Raw genomic sequence first — 18087 nt, 5'->3', positions numbered from 1 at the left:
CCATCCGGGAAAAGATATAGGGCCATTCCCACCAGAACCAATAGAAGCCTCAAAAGCTTCTTTCCACAAGCAGTCCACCTGCTGAACTCCTGACAAACTGCTGGACGGACTGACTGTCCAGTCACTCTACTCCGATCTTCTGATTGGAACTAACACCGTGTACTTTTACTTAATCTGTATACTGAATTTATTCCCCCCCCTCCTGTCTACTTGTTCCCCCCTGGCTGCTGCACTGTAAACCGAAAACAAATTCATAGTATACACTAGTGTACCTGACCAATAAAGCTGATTCAGATTCTGATTAAACATTCTTTATTAAGTGAAATAAAAACATTTATAATAGAAAATAAAGAAAGAAAACTAGTGTCTTCCAGTAGAGTCAGGAACACACCAAGTCTTACAAAAAAAACAAACACAAGACAAAGTGCTTTGAAACAAGGAAACATGTACAGTCAAACTTAAGAAAACGCTGGAGCAGTGGTGCAATTTGTTTAGCCCAGGATCAGACTGGATTTTCCTCCTGGAGGGTTTCGTCTGCTGGGTACTGCAGGAGGAGTGGGCTCGGGGCAAGCAGCAGGTAGAGAGGTTTTTCCAGAATCCATGGTTTCTGTAGAAAAATTAAGCTATTAGAAACTAGAATATGCAAGCTTTAAATACAAGTGTACTTTATACAGTACGATGTATGCACATAAACTGCTTTAACAGGGAGCATTCATGTCATTTGTACTTACCAGGTACATCTGCTTCAACCTAAAAATATAAAAAAAGCTTCAGATTAATAAAGTAGAAAAACAAAAACAAAATACAAATGCATATAGATCAGCAGTCACCCACTGTCTCACTTAAAGGGAATCTGTATATGGCGGTGGAAGTATTTTTTTGCGGTCACAATACAGATGCCGGGATCCCGCTGATAAGACTGACAGGGGTGAGGAAGAGGTGCTCTCCAGCCCCCAAACCCACCCTTCCCATAGCCTAACCCTTACCTCCCCTTAGGTGCCAAACTCTAGCCTTCCCTGGGGATGCCTAACCTCTAAAAATGAAACCCACCCACACCTAAACCTCAGTTCACAGGGATAATTACTGTCGGGATGGCGGCTGTCGGGATCCTCACTCAGAGCTCAGGCGGGTGTTCGGATCCTGGCGTCAGTATTTAGACTGCCAGGATCTCGACAGCCAGAATCTTGACCACATGCCACTTTAATAGTTACTACTGTAATGTAGTATCCGTATTGGCACAAAAATAAGAATTTACTTACCGATAATTCTATTTCTCGTAGTCCGTAGTGGATGCTGGGGACTCCGTAAGGACCATGGGGAATAGCGGCTCCGCAGGAGACTGGGCACATCTAAAGAAAGCTTTAGGACTATCTGGTGTGCACTGGCTCCTCCCCCTATGACCCTCCTCCAAGCCTCAGTTAGGATACTGTGCCCGGACGAGCGTACACAATAAGGAAGGATTTTGAATCCCGGGTAAGACTCATACCAGCCACACCAATCACACCGTACAACTTGTGATCTGAACCCAGTTAACAGCATGATAACAGAGGAGCCTCTAGAAAAGATGAATCACTACAGCAATAACCCGATTTTTTGGTAACAATAACTATGTACCAGTATTGCAGACAATCCGCACTTGGGATGGGCGCCCAGCATCCACTACGGACTACGAGAAATAGAATTATCGGTAAGTAAATTCTTATTTTCTCTAATGTCCTAAGTGGATGCTGGGGACTCCGTAAGGACCATGGGAATTATACCATAGCTCCCAAACGGGCGGGAGAGTGCGGATGACTCTGCAGCACCAAATGAGAGAACTCCAGGTCCTCCTCAGCCAGGATATCAATTTTGTAGAATTTTACAAACGTATTTGCTCCTGACCAAGTAGCTGCTCGGCAAAGTTGTAAAGCCAAGACCCCTCGGGCAGCCGCCCAAGATGAGCCCACCTTCCTTGTGGAGTGGGCATTTACAGATTTTTGGCTGTGGCAGGCCTGCCACAGAATGTGCAAGCTGAATTGTACTACAAATCCAACGAGCAATAGTCTGCTTAGAAGCAGGAGCACCCAGCTTGTTGGGTGCATACAGGATAAACAGCGAGTCAGATTTCCTGACTCCAGCCGTCCTGGAAACATATTTTCAGGGCCCTGACAATGTCTAGCAACTTGGAGTCCTCCAAGTCCCTAGTAGCCGCAGGCACCACAAATAGGTTGGTTCAGGTGAAACGCTGAAACCACCTTAGGGAGAAACTGAGGACGAGTCCTCAATTCCACCCTGTCCGAATGGAAAATCAGATCAGGGCTTTTTCAGGATAAAGCTGCCAATTCTGACACGCGCCTGGCCCAGGCCAGGGCCAACAGCATGACCACTTTCCATGTGAGATATTTTAACTCCACAGATTTAAGTGGTTCAAACCAATGTGACTTTTGGAACCCAAAACTACATTGAGATCCCAAAGTGCCACTGGAGGCACAAAAGGAGGCTGTATATGCAGTAACCCTTTTACAAACGTCTGAACTTCAGGGACTGAAGCTAGTTCTTTTTGGAAGAAAATGGACAGGGCCGAAATTTGAACCTTAATGGACCCCAATTTCAGGCCCATAGACACTCCTGTTTGCAGGAAATGTAGGAATCGACCCAGTTGAATTTCCTCCGTCGGGCCTTACTGGCCTCGCACCACGCAACATATTTTCGCCAATTGCAGTGATAATGTTTTTGCGGTTACATCCTTCCTGGCTTTGATCAGGATAGGGATGACTTCATCCGGAATGCCTTTTTTCCTTCAGGATCCGGCGTTCAACCGCCATGCCGTCAAACGCAGCCGCGGTAAGTCTTGGAACAGACAGGGTCCTTGCTGGAGCAGGTCCCTTCTTAGAGGTAGAGGCCACGGATCCTCCGTGAGCATCTCTTGAAGTTCCGGTTACCAAGTCCTTCTTGGCCAATCCGGAAACCACGAATATAGTGCTTACTCTTCTCCATCTTATCAATCTCAGTACCTTGGGTATGAGAGGCAGAGGAGGGAACACATATCCTGACTGGTACACCCACGGTGTTACCAGAGCGTCTACAGCTATTGCCCGAGGGTCCCTGGACCTGGCGCAATACCTGTCGAGTTTTTAATCATGTGGAAGACTTCTGGGTGAAGTCCCCACTCTCCCGGGTGGAGGTCGTGCTGAGGAAGTCTGCTTCCCAGTTGTCCACTCCCGGAATGAATACTGCTGACAGTGCTATCACATGATTTTCCGCCCAGCGAAGAATCCTTGCAGCTTCTGCCATTGCCCTCCTGCTTCTTGTGCCACCCTGTGTTCACGTGGGTGACTGCCGTGATGTTGTCCGACTGGATCAACACCGGCTGACCTTGAAGCAGAGGTCTTGCTAAGCTTAGAGCATTGTAAATGGCCCTTAGCTTCAGGATATTTATGTGAAGTGATGTCTCCAGGCTTGACCATAAGCCCTGGATATTCCTTCCCTGTGTGACTGCTCCCCAGCCTCGCAGGCTGGCATCCGTGGTCACCAGGACCCAGTCCTGAATGCCGAATCTGCGGCCCTCTAGAAGATGAGCACTCTGCAACCACCACAGGAGGGACACCCTTGTCCTTGGTGACAGGGTTATCTGCTGATGCATCTGAAGATGCGACCCGGACCATTTGTCCAGCAGGTCCCACTGGAAAGTTCTTGCGTGGAATCTGCCGAATGGGATTGCTTCGTAGGAAGCCACCATTTTACCCAGAACCCTTGTGCATTGATGCACTGAGACTTGGCTCGGTTTTAGGAGGTTCCTGACTAGCTCGGATAACTCCCTGGCTTTCTCCTCCGGGAGAAACACCTTTTTCTGGACTGTGTCCAGGATCATCCCTAGGAACAGAAGACAAGTCGTCGGAACCAGCTGCGATTTTGGAATATTGAGAATATAATCGTGCTGCCGCAACACTACCTGAGATAGTGCTACACCGACCTCCAACTGTTCCCTGGATCTTACCCTTATCAGGGAATTGTCCAAGTAAGGGATAACTAAAATTCCCTTCCTTCGAAGGAATATCATTTCGGCCATTACCTTGGTAAAGACCCGGGGTGCCGTGGACCATCCATACGGCAGCGTCTGAACTGATAGTGACAGTTCTGTACCATAAACCTGAGGTACCCTTGGTGAGAAGGGTAAATTTTGACATGAAGGTAAGCATCCTTGATGTCCCGAGACATGTAGTCCCCTTCTTCCAGGTTCGCAATCACTGCTCTGAGTGACTCAATCTTGAATTTGAACCTCTGTAAGTGTTCAAAGATTTTAGATTTAGAATCGGTCTCACCGAGCCGTCCGGCTTCGGTACCACAGTGTGGAATACCCCGTTCCCTGTTGCAGGAGGGGTATCTTGATCATCACCTGCTGGGAATACAGCTTGTGAATGGCTTCCAAAACTGTCTCCCTGTCAGAAGGAGACATCGGTAAAGCCGACTTTAGGAAACGGTGAGGGGGAGACTTCTCGAATTCTAATTTGTACCCCTGAGATATCACCTGAAGGATCCAGGGGTCTACTTGCGAGTGAGCCCACTGCGCGCTGAAATTCATTGAGACGGGCCCCCCACCGTGCCTGATTCTGCTTGTAAAGCCCCAGCGTATACTGAGGGCTTGGCAGAGGCGGGAGAGGGTTTCTGTTCCTGGGAACTGGCTGATTTCTGCAGCCTTTTTCCTCTCCCTCTGTCACGGGGCAGAAATGAGGAACCTTTTGCCCACGAAAAGACTGCGCCTGATAATACGGCGTCTTCTCATGTTGAGAGGCGACCTGGGGTACAAACGTGGATTTCCCAGCTGTTGCCTTGGCCACCAGGTCTGAAAGACAGACCCCAAATAACTCCTCCCCTTAATAAGGCAATACTTCCAAATGCCGTTTGAAATCCGCATCACCTGACCACTGTCGTGTCCATAACCCTCTACTGGTAGAAATGGACAACGCACTTAGACTTGATGCCAGTCGGCAAATATTCCGCTGTGCATCACGCATATATAGAAATGCATCTTTTAAATGCTCTATAGGCAAAAATATACTGTCCCTATCTAGGGTATCAATATTTTCAGTCAGGGAATCCGACCACGCCAACCCAGCACTGCACATCCAGGCTGAGGCGATTGCTGGTCGCAGTATAACACCAGTATGTGTGTAAATACATTTTAGGATACCCTCCTGCTTTCTATCAGCAGGATCCTTAAGGGCGGCCATCTCAGGAGAGGGTAGAGCCCTTACAAGCGTGTGAGCGCTTTATCCACCCTAGGGGGTGTTTCCCAACGCACCCTAACCTCTGGCGGGAAAGGATATAATGCCAATAACATTTTTTATCAGTTGTTATCGGGGGAAACCCACGCATCATCACACACCTCATTTAATTTCTCAGATTCAGGAAAACTACAGGTAGTTTTTCCTCACCTAACATAATACCCCTTTTTGGTGGTACTCGTATTATCAGAAGTGTAAAACATTTTTCATTGCCTCAATCATGTAACGTGTGGCCCTACTGGAAGTCACATTTGTCTCTTCACCGTCGACCTTGGAGTATGTATCCGTGTCGGCGTCTATATCTGCCATCTGAGGTAACGGGCGCTTTAGAGCCCCCGACGGCCTATGAGACGTCTGGACAGGCACAAGCTGAGTAGCCGGCTGTCTCATGTCAACCACTGTCTTTTATACAGAGCTGACACTGTCACGTAATTTCTTCCAACAGTTCATCCACTCAGGTGTCGACCCCCTAGGGGGTGACATCACTATTACAGGCAATCTGCTCCGTCTCCACATCATTTTTCTCCTCATACATGTCGACACAAAAGTACCGACATACAGCACACACAGGGAATGCTCTGATAGAGGACAGGACCCCACTAGCCCTTTGGGGAGACAGAGGGAGAGTTTGCCAGCACACACCAGAGCACTAAAATATATAATATATATATATATATATATATATATATATATATATATATATATATATATATATATATATATATATATTATATATATATACATATATATATACACACACACACACACATACAGGGATAACCTTATATAAGTGTTTTTCCCCTTATAGCTGCTGTATAGTTAATACTGCGCCTAATTAGTGCCCCCCTCTCTTTAACCCTTTCTGTAGTGTAGTGACTGCAGGGGAGAGCCAGGGAGCTTCCCTCCAACGGAGCTGTGAGGGAAAATGGCGCCAGTGTGCTGAGGAGATAGGCGCCGCCCCCTTAACGGCGGCCCTATCTCCCGTTTTTCTATGTATTCTGGCAGGGGTTAAATGCATCCATATAGCCCAGGAGCTATATGTGATGCATTTTTTTGCCATCCAAGGTGTTTTTATTGCGTCTCAGGGCGCCCCCCCCCCAGCGCCCTGCACCCTCAGTGACCGGAGTGTGAAGTGTGCCGAGAGCAATGGCGCACAGCTGCAGTGCTGTGCGCTACCTTGTTGAAGACAGGACGTCTTCTGACGCCGATTTTCCGGACCTCTTCTGCCTTCTGGCTCTGTAAGGGGGCCGGCGGCGCAGCTCTGGGACCCATCCAAGCTGGGCCTGTGATCGTCCCTCTGGAGCTAATGTCCAGTAGCCTAAGAAGCCCAATCCACTCTGCACGCAGGTGAGTTCGCTTCTTCTCCCCTTAATCCCTCGATGCAGTGAGCCTGTTGCCACAGCAGGTCTCACTGAAAATAAAAAACCTAAACTAAAACTTTCACTAAGAAGCTCAGAAGAGCCCCTAGTGTGCACCCTTCTCGTTCGGGCACAGAGATCTAACTGAGGCTTGGAGGAGGGTCATGGGGGGAGGAGCCAGTGCACACCAGATAGTCCTAAAGCTCTCTTTAGATGTGCCCAGTCTCCTGCGGAGCCGCTATCCCCATGGTCCTTACGGAGTCCCCAGCATCCACTTAGGACGTTAGAGAAAGTAATGGTTAACATGACGACATCTCCGATTTTTCTTATTAGTCTTTACCATACCTGCCAACATGACCCTCTCCAGGAGGGACAGAATGCTCTGCTCCTGGACTACTCTTGATTTATGATTGCCATCAGCTGTGCTGAAATGCCTTATCATTTAACCTGTTCACAGGTGCCAGCAATCATACTTTAAGAGAAAAGTCCAGAAGCAGGGCAGAGCATTGACCCTCCTGGAGACAGTCATGTTGGGAGGTATGCTTTACTATCCACCTGTCAGGGAAAGCAGAAACTGTTCTGCACAACTCTATGTGGCCACAGCTAGTTGGCTTGTATGAAGTAGTATCTGGGTGACATATGGAGTAAGTTACAATCTGGCATTTGCTCCCAAATGCTGGAAACTGTTAGAAAAGTAGGACTTATAAAATTCAGATAACTGAATATCAGTTTGTTGGCACTATGGAGAAGACCTCTTCTCATTTTATCCAACATTACCCAATTTTTATTTCAACCAGCCAGATAGTCTTTATGTATGGTCAGGTTTATGCATCACTTCAAATATTGTCTGCTGCCCCTAGCCCCACACAGCAATGTTTACTGCAGAGTAATCCAAACAGGTTAGGTCACCGATTGTGGGAGCAGGTGGGCCAGTCATTAATTAAGTCAAGTGGAAAGCCTCTTTAGACTAGGGGTATTCAACATGTGGCACCCAAGCAGCTTTTGAACTACACATCCTAGTATGCCCTGCTATTAGGACATGCTAAAACTGTCAGGGCATGCTGGGATGTGTAGTTCCACAACAGCTAGAACATGGCATGTTATATACCAGTCAGACTATGGCCTGGAATATTGTAACACTGAACTACTTTAGAGGGATGGGAAGACTCATTTAAACTAATAGTACATGGCACATGTTTGGCCTTTGTGAAGAACACTCAAGTGCCATTGCTGTAGTTTACATAATTTGGAATTACTCTTAGCTTTGCATACTAAAAACAGCAAAGTAAATCTTAAGGGCCCCATACACTAGACTGATAATGCCCGATTTCAGCTCAATATATTGGGTGAAATCGGGCATTTTCTGAGTACTTTCCCCCCGATCCGTAATCCCACGTGAATCATATCCCCCTAACTCAGACATGAGTGCTGCACTAGTTATGTCAAATCCCACATTAAAAGGATGGAAAAGGAAAAGATACATTGTATGCAAAAACAAACAACAAAATACTGCATAGGATATATCTAATACTATTATGCCAACGGGTAGGCTGCTGGGAAGTTGGAGGAAATCTTATGACATGGACAGTCATGTCGTATAAGTGTATGGGACCCTTTACAGTACAGCCAAGAATTGGGACAGCCACCAGTTAACATTCAATTAGTACTTACATACCAGAGGGAGTTTCTATTTAAAGCAAGTCACTAATGCATAAGTTAGTTGCTAGCAGTGGTGGCTCCAGGAGGTGGTGCTGCAGCAGGCCAAAGTTCAAATAGGGGAGCCACACCTACTGCCAGTGAGACAGTTTGGGATGGCAGCAGGGTTGGTTCTATATCGGAGTGGGAGAAGGGACCTTGTGACGTACCTAGGGGAGGAGACACGTCACCAGGGGAAGGAGCTACAGCCGAACAGAGTACCCGAAAAGTACCCTCGCGGGCTCACTGCTTGCCACGCTTTGGGCTCGGTGGCTCGCTCCGCTTTGCTCGCCACCTAATTACTAAAGGTAATAGTTGGTGGCAGGGATAGTAGAGCAACTGTCCCGCTGGCCTAGCTCCTCCCCCTTGTGTCGTGACTCCACCCCCTGACGGAAAGGTCCCTTCGGCCACTTGGATCTAGCCTCAACCATGGCAGCAGGTGTGGCTCCCCTATTTGAACTCTGGACTGTGCTGCAGCCCCACCTCCTGGAGCCGCCACTGGTTACCAGTTGCCATGTTTCTAAATTAGTTACAATCTGTAATAGGTCTGACTGCAGTTCCAATAGGTAGTTCTACCCAGGTCATAGGAAGTGAGACACCAGAGGAATGATCCTTTACATCAGCAATGAGGCCATGAGTCAGTCAATGACACTTCCTTTTCACATTTGTACAGCTGTCTTAGCCATTGAAGAAATGGATTTGACAAGTTTTACTATTTAGACCAAAGTCTTCACATTAAGTTTAATATAAAGCTACTAACAAATCAAGTAGAAAGTTGACCAGCTACGTATATCCAAGTATGCTGTTAATGCAACTTAGGCTGGCCAATCAATAACCCTATTGCCTGTACCCCCACCCATCACAGAATGCTGCTTGTGCATTAGTGATGCCTAAGGCAGTCCAAGTTCTGCTCCATTTTGAGGAGCTCAGTTCCATAAAGGAGGTATGATATTAACATTGTTGAGACACATCCCAAACTACTGCAAATTAAGAATACAAACCATGTTATCTACAGCATCAATGTACTCCCCCTGCGTATACGTTCTGTGTGCCAGAGCATCTTCTGAGTCTCCACAAGCTGCACTTTCTGGAATGCCTACAAGACAGGATAAAAGGTCATACCTTCAGGATTTTACTCCATCCAATCAACTATAGATGCAGACCCTTGTATCAACTAAAGTAGGTAACCATGGCTAAAACGTCTACAGATTTAAGTTCGATAGATAAGAAACAATGGAGCAGAGGGTCCCTTACATAATGTGCATTCATTGCCATAGTAGAAGGAAACATAAGTGTAGGATGCCATTAGTAGTACTCATGGGAAACCTAGTTCAGTGATTACAAATGTGCCATAGCTAATATTTTTACCAAAAAATGTGAACCAGGGATGCATTCCACCGAGATTGGCTACTGATTAAGCCTCCCTGGCCCAGAGATGACTGTAGAAGTAGAGGAGCCAGCCCTTTGGCGCCTTTCTGGAATGCATCAGCTGTAGGACCTAGCACCACAGGGACAGGCGGCTCTGGAACACAGGAATGAAGGCGACCCTGGCAGCATAGAAGGCTAGAGGAACCAGCACCCAGCGTGAAGGTGGTGCTGGCATTTACATGTGGCTAAATGAGTAGCGGAGAAGACTGTCACTGTGTGGCCGAGCACCCTGACCTGGAGGAGAGCAAGTGGAATATGGGGGGGGGAGAGGAGAGACAGGTTTTGGGATTTGTGTTTTTTGGTGCGGTGGCAGGTGCATGTTCTGCTATACAAGCAGTGATCGGGCTTGAGTTGCCCTGGATGCCAATCCTCTGCAAATTAGTGTGGCTTGATGGTGGGGGGAGATCCATGCAGCAGCTGCTACTTTAAGAAAACAAGGGTCAGTTAATACCCTTAGTAAAATTAGTGGGCCTCACAGGACTCATTTATAATTTATATATTCAGCCAGAACCTTAACTCCTCCCTGCCACCCCCCCCTCCAGTACTGCCCCAGCTGCTAACTAAGCTTATTGCCAATACATACTAACCCCAGTACCGCCCCAGCTGATATCTTCACTTCCCTACTGCCAGCACTACCTGCCCTTAACCACTGTCTTCCAATGGTGCGCGACTATCTAGACCAGTGGTTCTCAAACTCTGTCCTCAGGACCCCACACAGTGCATGTTTTGCAGGTAACCCAGCAGGTGCACAGGTGTATTAATTACTCAGACACATTTTAAAAGGTCCACAGGTGGAGCTAATTATTTCACTTGCGATTCTGTGAGGAGACCTACAAGACATGCACTGTGTGGGGTCCTGAGGACAGAGTTTGAGAACCTGTGATCTAGACTTACTCCAACTGTCGTTATGTCCTTAACCCTCTGCCCCAACTCCTGCCTTTTAACCCACCCTATAACCTATGCCTTCAGCACAGCCCAAGCTACCACCTGACCCCAGCACTGTCCCAACTGCTGCCTGGCCCCACATCCCTTTTGACCCCCAGCATTGTGCCCGTTAGCTATGCGAGAAAAATAAGATTTTACTTACCGGTAAATTTCTCGTAGTCCGTAGTGGATGCTGGGGACTCCGTAAGGACCATGGGGATAGATGGGCTCCGAAGGAGACATGGGCACTTTATGAAAGAATTTAGGTTCTGGTGTGCACTGGCTCCTCCCTCCTCCAGACCTCAGTTAGAGAAACTGCCCAGAAGAGCTGACCGTACAAGGAAAGGATTTTGGTAATCCAGGGCAAGATTCATACCAGCCACACCAATCACACCATATAACAAGTGAAAACAACCAGTTAACAGTATGATAAACAGAGCATCAGGTCAACCCTGATACAACCATAACATATTGCTTCAATAAGAGTTAACTATATACAAGTATTGCAGAAGAATTCCGCACTTGGGACGGGCGCCCAGCATCCACTACGGACTACGAGAAATAGATTTACCGGTAACGTCCTAGTGGATGCTGGGGACTCTGTAAGGACCATAGGGATTATACCAAAGCTCCCAAACGGGCGGGAGAGTGCAGATGACTCTGCAGCACCAATTGAGCAAACACAAAGTCCTCCTCAGCCAGGGTATCAAACTTGTAGAACTTTGCAAAAGTGTTTGAACCTGACCAAGTAGCCACTCGGCAAAGCTGTAATGCAGAGACCCCTCGGGCAGCCGCCCAAGAAGAGCCCACCTTCCTAGTGGAATGGGCCTTAACTGATTTTGGCAGCGGCAATCAAGCCGCAGAATGAGCCTGCTGAATCATGTAACAGATCCAGCGAGCAATAGTTTGCTTTGAAGCAGGAGCACCAAGCTTGTTAAAAGCATACAGGATAAACAAAGACTGTTTTCCTGACCCTAGCCGTTCTGGCTACATAAACCTTCAAAGCATTGACCACATCAAGTAACTTGGAATTCTCCAAGTCAGCAGTAGCCACAGGCACCACAATAGGTTGGTTTATATGAAAGGATGAAACCACTTTCGGCAGAAATTGTGGACGGGTCCGCAATTCTGCTCTATCCGCATGGAAAACCAGATAGGGGCTTTTATGTGACAAAGCCGCCAACTCTGACACACGCCTAGCCGAAGCCAAGGCTAATAGCATGACCACCTTCCAAGTGAGATATTTCAACTCCGTTTTGAGTGGTTCAAACCAGTGGGATTTCAGGAAACTCAACACCACGTTAAGATCCCAAGGTGCCACTGGAGGCACAAAAATAAGATTTTACTCACCGGTAAATCTATTTCTCGTAGTCCGTAGTGGATGCTGGGGACTCCGTAAGGACCATGGGGAATAGACGGGCTCTGCAGGAGACTGGGCACTCTAAGACAGATTTAGCACTACTGGTGTGCACTGGCTCCTCCCTCTATGCCCCTCCTCCAGACCTCAGTTAAGGAAACTGTGCCCGAAGAGCTGACATTACAAGGAAAGGATTTTGGAATCCAGGGTAAGACTCATACCAGCCACACCAATCACACCGTATAACTAGTAACATACCCAGTCAACAGTATGAACAACAGAGCATCAGACAAACCTGATGCAACCATAACATAACCCTTATTTAAGCAATAACTATATACAAGTATTGCAGAAGCAGTCCGCACTTGGGACGGGCGCCCAGCATCCACTACGGACTACGAGAAATAGATTTACCGGTGAGTAAAATCTTATTTTCTCTAACGTCCTAGTGGATGCTGGGGACTCCGTAAGGACCATGGGGATTATACCAAAGCTCCCAAACGGGCGGGAGAGTGCGGATGACTCTGCAGCACCGAATGGGCAAACACAAGGTCCTCCTCAGCCAGGGTATCAAACTTGTATAATTTTGCAAAAGTGTTTGAACCCGACCAAGTAGCTGCTCGGCAAAGCTGTAATGCCGAGACCCCTCGGGCAGCCGCCCAAGAAGAGCCCACTTCCCTTGTGGAATGGGCTTTCACCGATTTTGGATGCGGCAATCCAGCCGCAGAATGAGCCTGCTGAATCGTGTTACAGATCCAGTGAGCAATAGTTTGCTTTGAAGCAGGAGCACCCAGCTTGTTGGATGCATACAGGATAAACAGTAAGTCAATTTTCCTGACTCCAGCCGTTCTGGCTACATAAATCTTCAAAGCCCTGACTACATCTAGTAACTTGGAATCCTCCAAGTCACAAGTAGCCGCAGGCACCACAATAGGTTGGTTCAAATGAAAAGATCACACCACCTTTGGCAGAAATTGCGGACGAGTCTGTAATTCTGCCCTGTCCATATGGAAAACCAGATAGGGGCTTTTACATGACAAAGCAGCCAATTCTGACACACGCCTAGCCGAAGCTAAGGCCAATAGCATGACCACTTTCCACGTGAGATATTTTAACTCCACGGTCTTAAGCGGCTCAAACCAGTGAGATTTCAGGAAACTCAACACCACGTTAAGATCCCATGGTGCCACTGGTGGCACCAAAGTGGGCTGAATATGCAGCACTCCCTTTACAAACGTCTGAACTTCAGGTAGAGAAGCTAGTTTATGAAAGAAAATTGATAGAGCCGAAATCTGGACCTTAATGGACCCCAATTCTAGGCCCAAAGTCACTCCCGACTGTAGGAAGTGAAGGAAACGGCCCAGCTGGAATTCCTCTGTACAGGCATTCCTGGCCTCACACTCAACATATTTTCGCCGTATACGGTGATGATGTTTAGCCGTCACGTCCTTCCTAGCCTTTATTAGCGTAGGAATAACCTCATCCGGAATCCCTTTCTACTAGGATCCGGCGTTCAACCGCCATGCCGTCAAATGCAGCTGCGGTAAGTCTTGGAACATACAAGGTCCCTGCTGCAACAGATCCTGCCCTAGAGGCAGAGGCCATGGGTCCTCTGAGCATTTCTTGCAGCTCTGGATACCAAGTCCTTCTTGGCCAATCTGGAACAATGAGTATTGTTCTCACTCTTTTCCTTATGATTCTCAGCACCTTGGGTAAGAGAGGAAAAGGAGGAAACACAAACCAACTGGAACATTCACGGTGTCACCAGTGCGTCTACAGCTATCGCCTGAGAGTCTCTTGACCTGGCGCAATACCTCTGTAGCTTTTTGTTGAGGCGGGATGCCATCATGTCCAACTGTGGCAGTTCCCACCGACCTACAATCTGCGCGAAGACTTCTTGATGAAGTCCGCCCTCTCCCGGGTGGAGGTCGTGCCTGCTGAGGAAGTCTGCTTCCCAGTTGTCCACTCCCGGAATGAACACTGCTGACAGTGCTTTTACGTGATTCTCCGCCCAGCGAAGAATCCTGGTGGCTTCTGCCATCGCCACCCTGCTCCTTGTGCCGCCTTGGCGGTTTACATGAGCCACTGCGGTGATGTCTGATTGGAACAGCACAGATTGGTTGCGAAGCAGTGTCTCCGCTTGACTTAGGGCGTTGTATATGGCCCTTAGTTCCAGGATATTGATGTGAAGGCAAGTCTCCTGACTTGACCACAGCCCTTGGAAACTTCCCTGAGTGACTGCCCCCCACCCTCTGAGGCTTGCATCCATGGTCACCAGGACCCAGTCCTGAATGCCGAACCTGCGGCCCTCGAGAAGGCGAGTACTCTGCAGCCACCACCGGAGAGACACCCTGGCCCCGGGGGATAGGGTGATTAACCGATGCATCTAAAGATGTGATCCGGACCACTTTGTCCAGTAAGTCCCATTAGAAGGTCCTCACATGGAACCTGCCGAAAGAAATGGCCTCGTATGATGCCACCATCCTTCCCAGGACTTGAGTGCAGTGATGCACTGACCTCTGTTTTGGTTTTAATAGATTCCTGACCAGTGTCACAAGCTCCTGAGCTCTCTCTATCGGGAGATAAACCCTTTTCTGGTCTGTGTCTAGGATCATGCCTAGGAGAGGCAGATGAGCTGTAGGAACCAACTGCGACTTTGGAATATATAGAATCCAGCCGTGTTGCCGTTACACTTCCAGAGAAAGTGATACGCTGTTCAGCAACTGCTCTCTTGATCTCGCTTTTATGAGGAGATCGTCCAAGTACGTGATAATAGTGACACCTTGCTTCCGCAGGAGCACCATCATTTCCGCTATAACCTTGGTGAATATTCTCGGGGCCGTGCAGAGACCAAACGGCAACGTCTGAAAATAAGAATTTACTTACCGATAATTCTATTTCTCATAGTCCGTAGTGGATGCTGGGGACTCCAAAAGGACCATGGGGAATAGCGGCTCCGCAGGAGACTGGGCACAAAAGTAAAAGCTTTAGGACTAGCTGGTGTGCACTGGCTCCTCCCCCTATGACCCTCCTCCAAGCCTCAGTTAGGATACTGTGCCCGGACGAGCGTACACAATAAGGAAGGATTTTGAATCCCGGGTAAGACTCATACCAGCCACACCAATCACACCGTACAACCTGTGATCTGAACCCAGTTAACAGCATGATAACAGAGGAGCCTCTGAAAAGATGGCTCACAACAATAACCCGATTTTTGTAACTATGTACAAGTATTGCAGACAATCCGCACTTGGGATGGGCACCCAGCATCCACTACGGACTATGAGAAATAGAATTATCGGTAAGTAAATTCTTATTTTCTCTAACGTCCTAGTGGATGCTGGGGACTCCGAAAGGACCATGGGGATTATACCAAAGCTCCCAAACAGGCGGGAGAGTGCGGATGACTCTGCAGCACCGAATGAGAGAACTCCAGGTCCTCCTCAGCCAGGGTATCAAATTTGTAGAATTTTGCAAACGTATTTGCCCCTGACCAAGTAGCTGCTCGGCAAAGTTGTAAAGCCGAGACCCCTCGGGCAGCCGCCCAAGATGAGCCCACTTTCCGTGTGGAATGGGCTTTTACAGATTTTGGCTGTGGCAGGCCTGCCACAGAATGTGCAAGCTGAATTGTACTACAAATCCAACGAGCAATCGTCTGCTTAGAAGCAGGGGCACCCAGCTTGTTGGGTGCATACAGGATAAACAGCGAGTCAGATTTTCTGACTCCAGCCGTCCTGGAAACATATTTTCAGGGCCCTGACTACGTCCAGCAACTTGGAATCCTCCAAGTCCCTAGTAGCCGCAGGCACCACAATAGGCTGGTTTAAGTGAAATGCTGAAACCACCTTAGGGAGAAATTGAGGACGAGTCCTCAATTCTGCCCTGTCCGTATGAAAAATTAGGTAAGGGCTTTTATAGGATAAAGCCGCCAATTCTGATACACGCCTGGCTGAAGCCAGGGCTAACAGCATTACCACTTTCCATGTGAGATATTTTAAGTCCACAGTGGTGAGTGGTTCAAACCAATGTGATTTTAGGAATCCCAAAACTACATTGAGATCCTAAGGTGCCACTGGAGGCACAGAAGGAGGCTGTATATGCAGTACCCCCTTGACAAACGTCTGAACTTCAGGAACTGAAGCTAGTTCTTTTTGGAAGAATATTGACAGGGCCGAAATTTGAACCTTAATGGACCCTAATTTGAGGCCCATAGACAGTCCTGTTTGCAGGAAATGCAGGAATCGACCCAGTTGAAATTCCTCTGTAGGGGCCTTCCTGGCCTCACACCACGCAACATATTTACGCCAAATACGGTGATAATGTTGCACAGTTACATCCTTCCTGGCTTTGATCAGGGTAGGGATAACTTCATCCGGAATGCCTTTTTCCTTCAGGATCCGGCGTTCAACCGCCATGCTGTCAAACGCAGCCGCGGTAAGTCTTGGAACAGACATGGTCCCTGCTGGAGCAGGTCCTTTCTTAGAGGTAGAGGCCACGGGTCTTCCGTGAGCATCTCTTGAATTTCCGGGTACCAAGTCCTTCTTGGCCAATCCGGAGCCACGAGTATAGTCTTTACACCTCTCCTTCTTATGATTCTCAGTACCTTGGGTATGAGAGGCAGAGGAGGGAACACATACTGACTGGTACACCCACGGTGTTACCAGAGCGTCCACAGCTATTGCCTGAGGGTCCCTTGACCTGGCGCAATATCTGTCCAGTTTTTTGTTGAGGGGGGACGCCATCATGTCCACCTTTGGTTTTTCCCAACGGTTCACAATCATGTGGAAGACTTCTGGGTGAAGTCCCCACTCCCCCGGGTGAAGATCGTGTCTGCTGAGGAAGTCTGCTTCCCAGTTGTCCACTCCCGGAATGAACACTGCTGACAGTGCTATCACATGATTTTCCGCCCAGCGAAGAATCCTTGCAACTTCCGTCATTGCCCTCCTGCTTCTTGTGCCGCCCTGTCTGTTTACGTGGGCGACTGCCGTGATGTTGTCAGACTGGATCAACACCAGCTGACCCTGAAGCAGAGGCCTTGCCTGACTTAGGGCATTGTAAATGGCCCTTAGTTCCAGGATATTTATGTGAAGTGACGTTTCCATGCTTGACCACAAGCCCTGGAAATTTTTTCCCTGTGTGACTGCTCCCCAGCCTCTCAGGCTGGCATCCGTGGTCACCAGGACCCAATCCTGAATGCCGAATCTGCGGCCCTCTAGGAGATGAGCACTCTGTAACCACCACATGAGAGACACCCTTGTCCTTGGAGACAGGGTTATCCGCTGATGCATTTGAAGATGCGATCCGGACCATTTGTCCAGCAGATCCCACTGAAAAGTTCTTGCGTGGAATCTGCCGAATGGAATCGCTTCGTAAGAAGCCACCATCTTTCCCAGGACCCTTGTGCATTGATGCACTGACACTTGGCCTGGTCTTAGGAGGTTCCTGACTAGGTCGGATAACTCCCTGGCTTTCTCCTCCGGGAGAAACACCTTTTTCTGTACTGTGTCCAGAATCATCCCTAGGAACAGCAGACGTGTCGTCGGAATCAGCTGCGATTTTGGAATATTTAGAATCCATCCGTGCTGTCGTAGTACTACTTGAGATAGTGCTACTCCGACCTCTAACTGTTCTCTGGACCTTGCCCTTATCAGGAGATCGTCCAAGTAAGGGATAATTAAGACGCCTTTTCTTCGAAGAAGATCCATCATTTCGGCCATTACCTTGGTAAAGACCCGGGGTGCCGTGGACAATCCAAACGGCAGCGTCTGAAACTGATAGTGACAGTTCTGTACTACAAACCTGAGGTACCCTTGGTGAGAAGGGCAAATTGGGACATGGAGGTAAGCATCCTTGATGTCCAGAGACACCATATAGTCCCCTTCTTCCAGGTTCGCCATCACTGCTCTGAGTGACTCCATCTTGAACTTGAACCTTTTTATGTAAGTGTTCAAGGATTTCAGATTTAAAATGGGTCTCACCGAGCTGTCCGGCTTCGGTACCACAAACAGCGTGGAATAATACCCCTTTCCCTGTTGTAGGAGTGGTACCTTGATCATCACCT

The 18087-nt window shown here is 48.2% G+C and overlaps 1 protein-coding gene across 2 annotated transcripts in view; it reads right to left on the bottom strand.

Annotated features, from left to right (window-relative positions):
- Positions 1-295: 295 nt before the first annotated feature.
- Positions 296-18087, bottom strand: part of JPT1 (Jupiter microtubule associated homolog 1) — a 59271-nt gene continuing 41479 nt past the window's right edge. For both annotated transcript variants that reach the window (XM_063960655.1, XM_063960654.1), the window contains exons 3-5: positions 9319-9413; positions 732-750; positions 296-607 (exon numbers count right to left, since the gene is read on the bottom strand). In XM_063960655.1, the coding sequence (XP_063816725.1) occupies positions 492-607; positions 732-750; positions 9319-9413 (230 nt within the window). In that variant the 3' untranslated portion in view covers positions 296-491. The remainder of the gene's footprint in view (positions 608-731; positions 751-9318; positions 9414-18087) is intronic.

This window comes from Pseudophryne corroboree, chromosome 3 (assembly GCF_028390025.1).
Source record: "Pseudophryne corroboree isolate aPseCor3 chromosome 3, aPseCor3.hap2, whole genome shotgun sequence".
NCBI classification, from domain to species: domain Eukaryota; kingdom Metazoa; phylum Chordata; class Amphibia; order Anura; family Myobatrachidae; genus Pseudophryne; species Pseudophryne corroboree.
The sequence above is the reverse complement of the archived record's forward strand: the minus strand, read 5'-3'. Positions and strand labels throughout refer to the sequence as shown.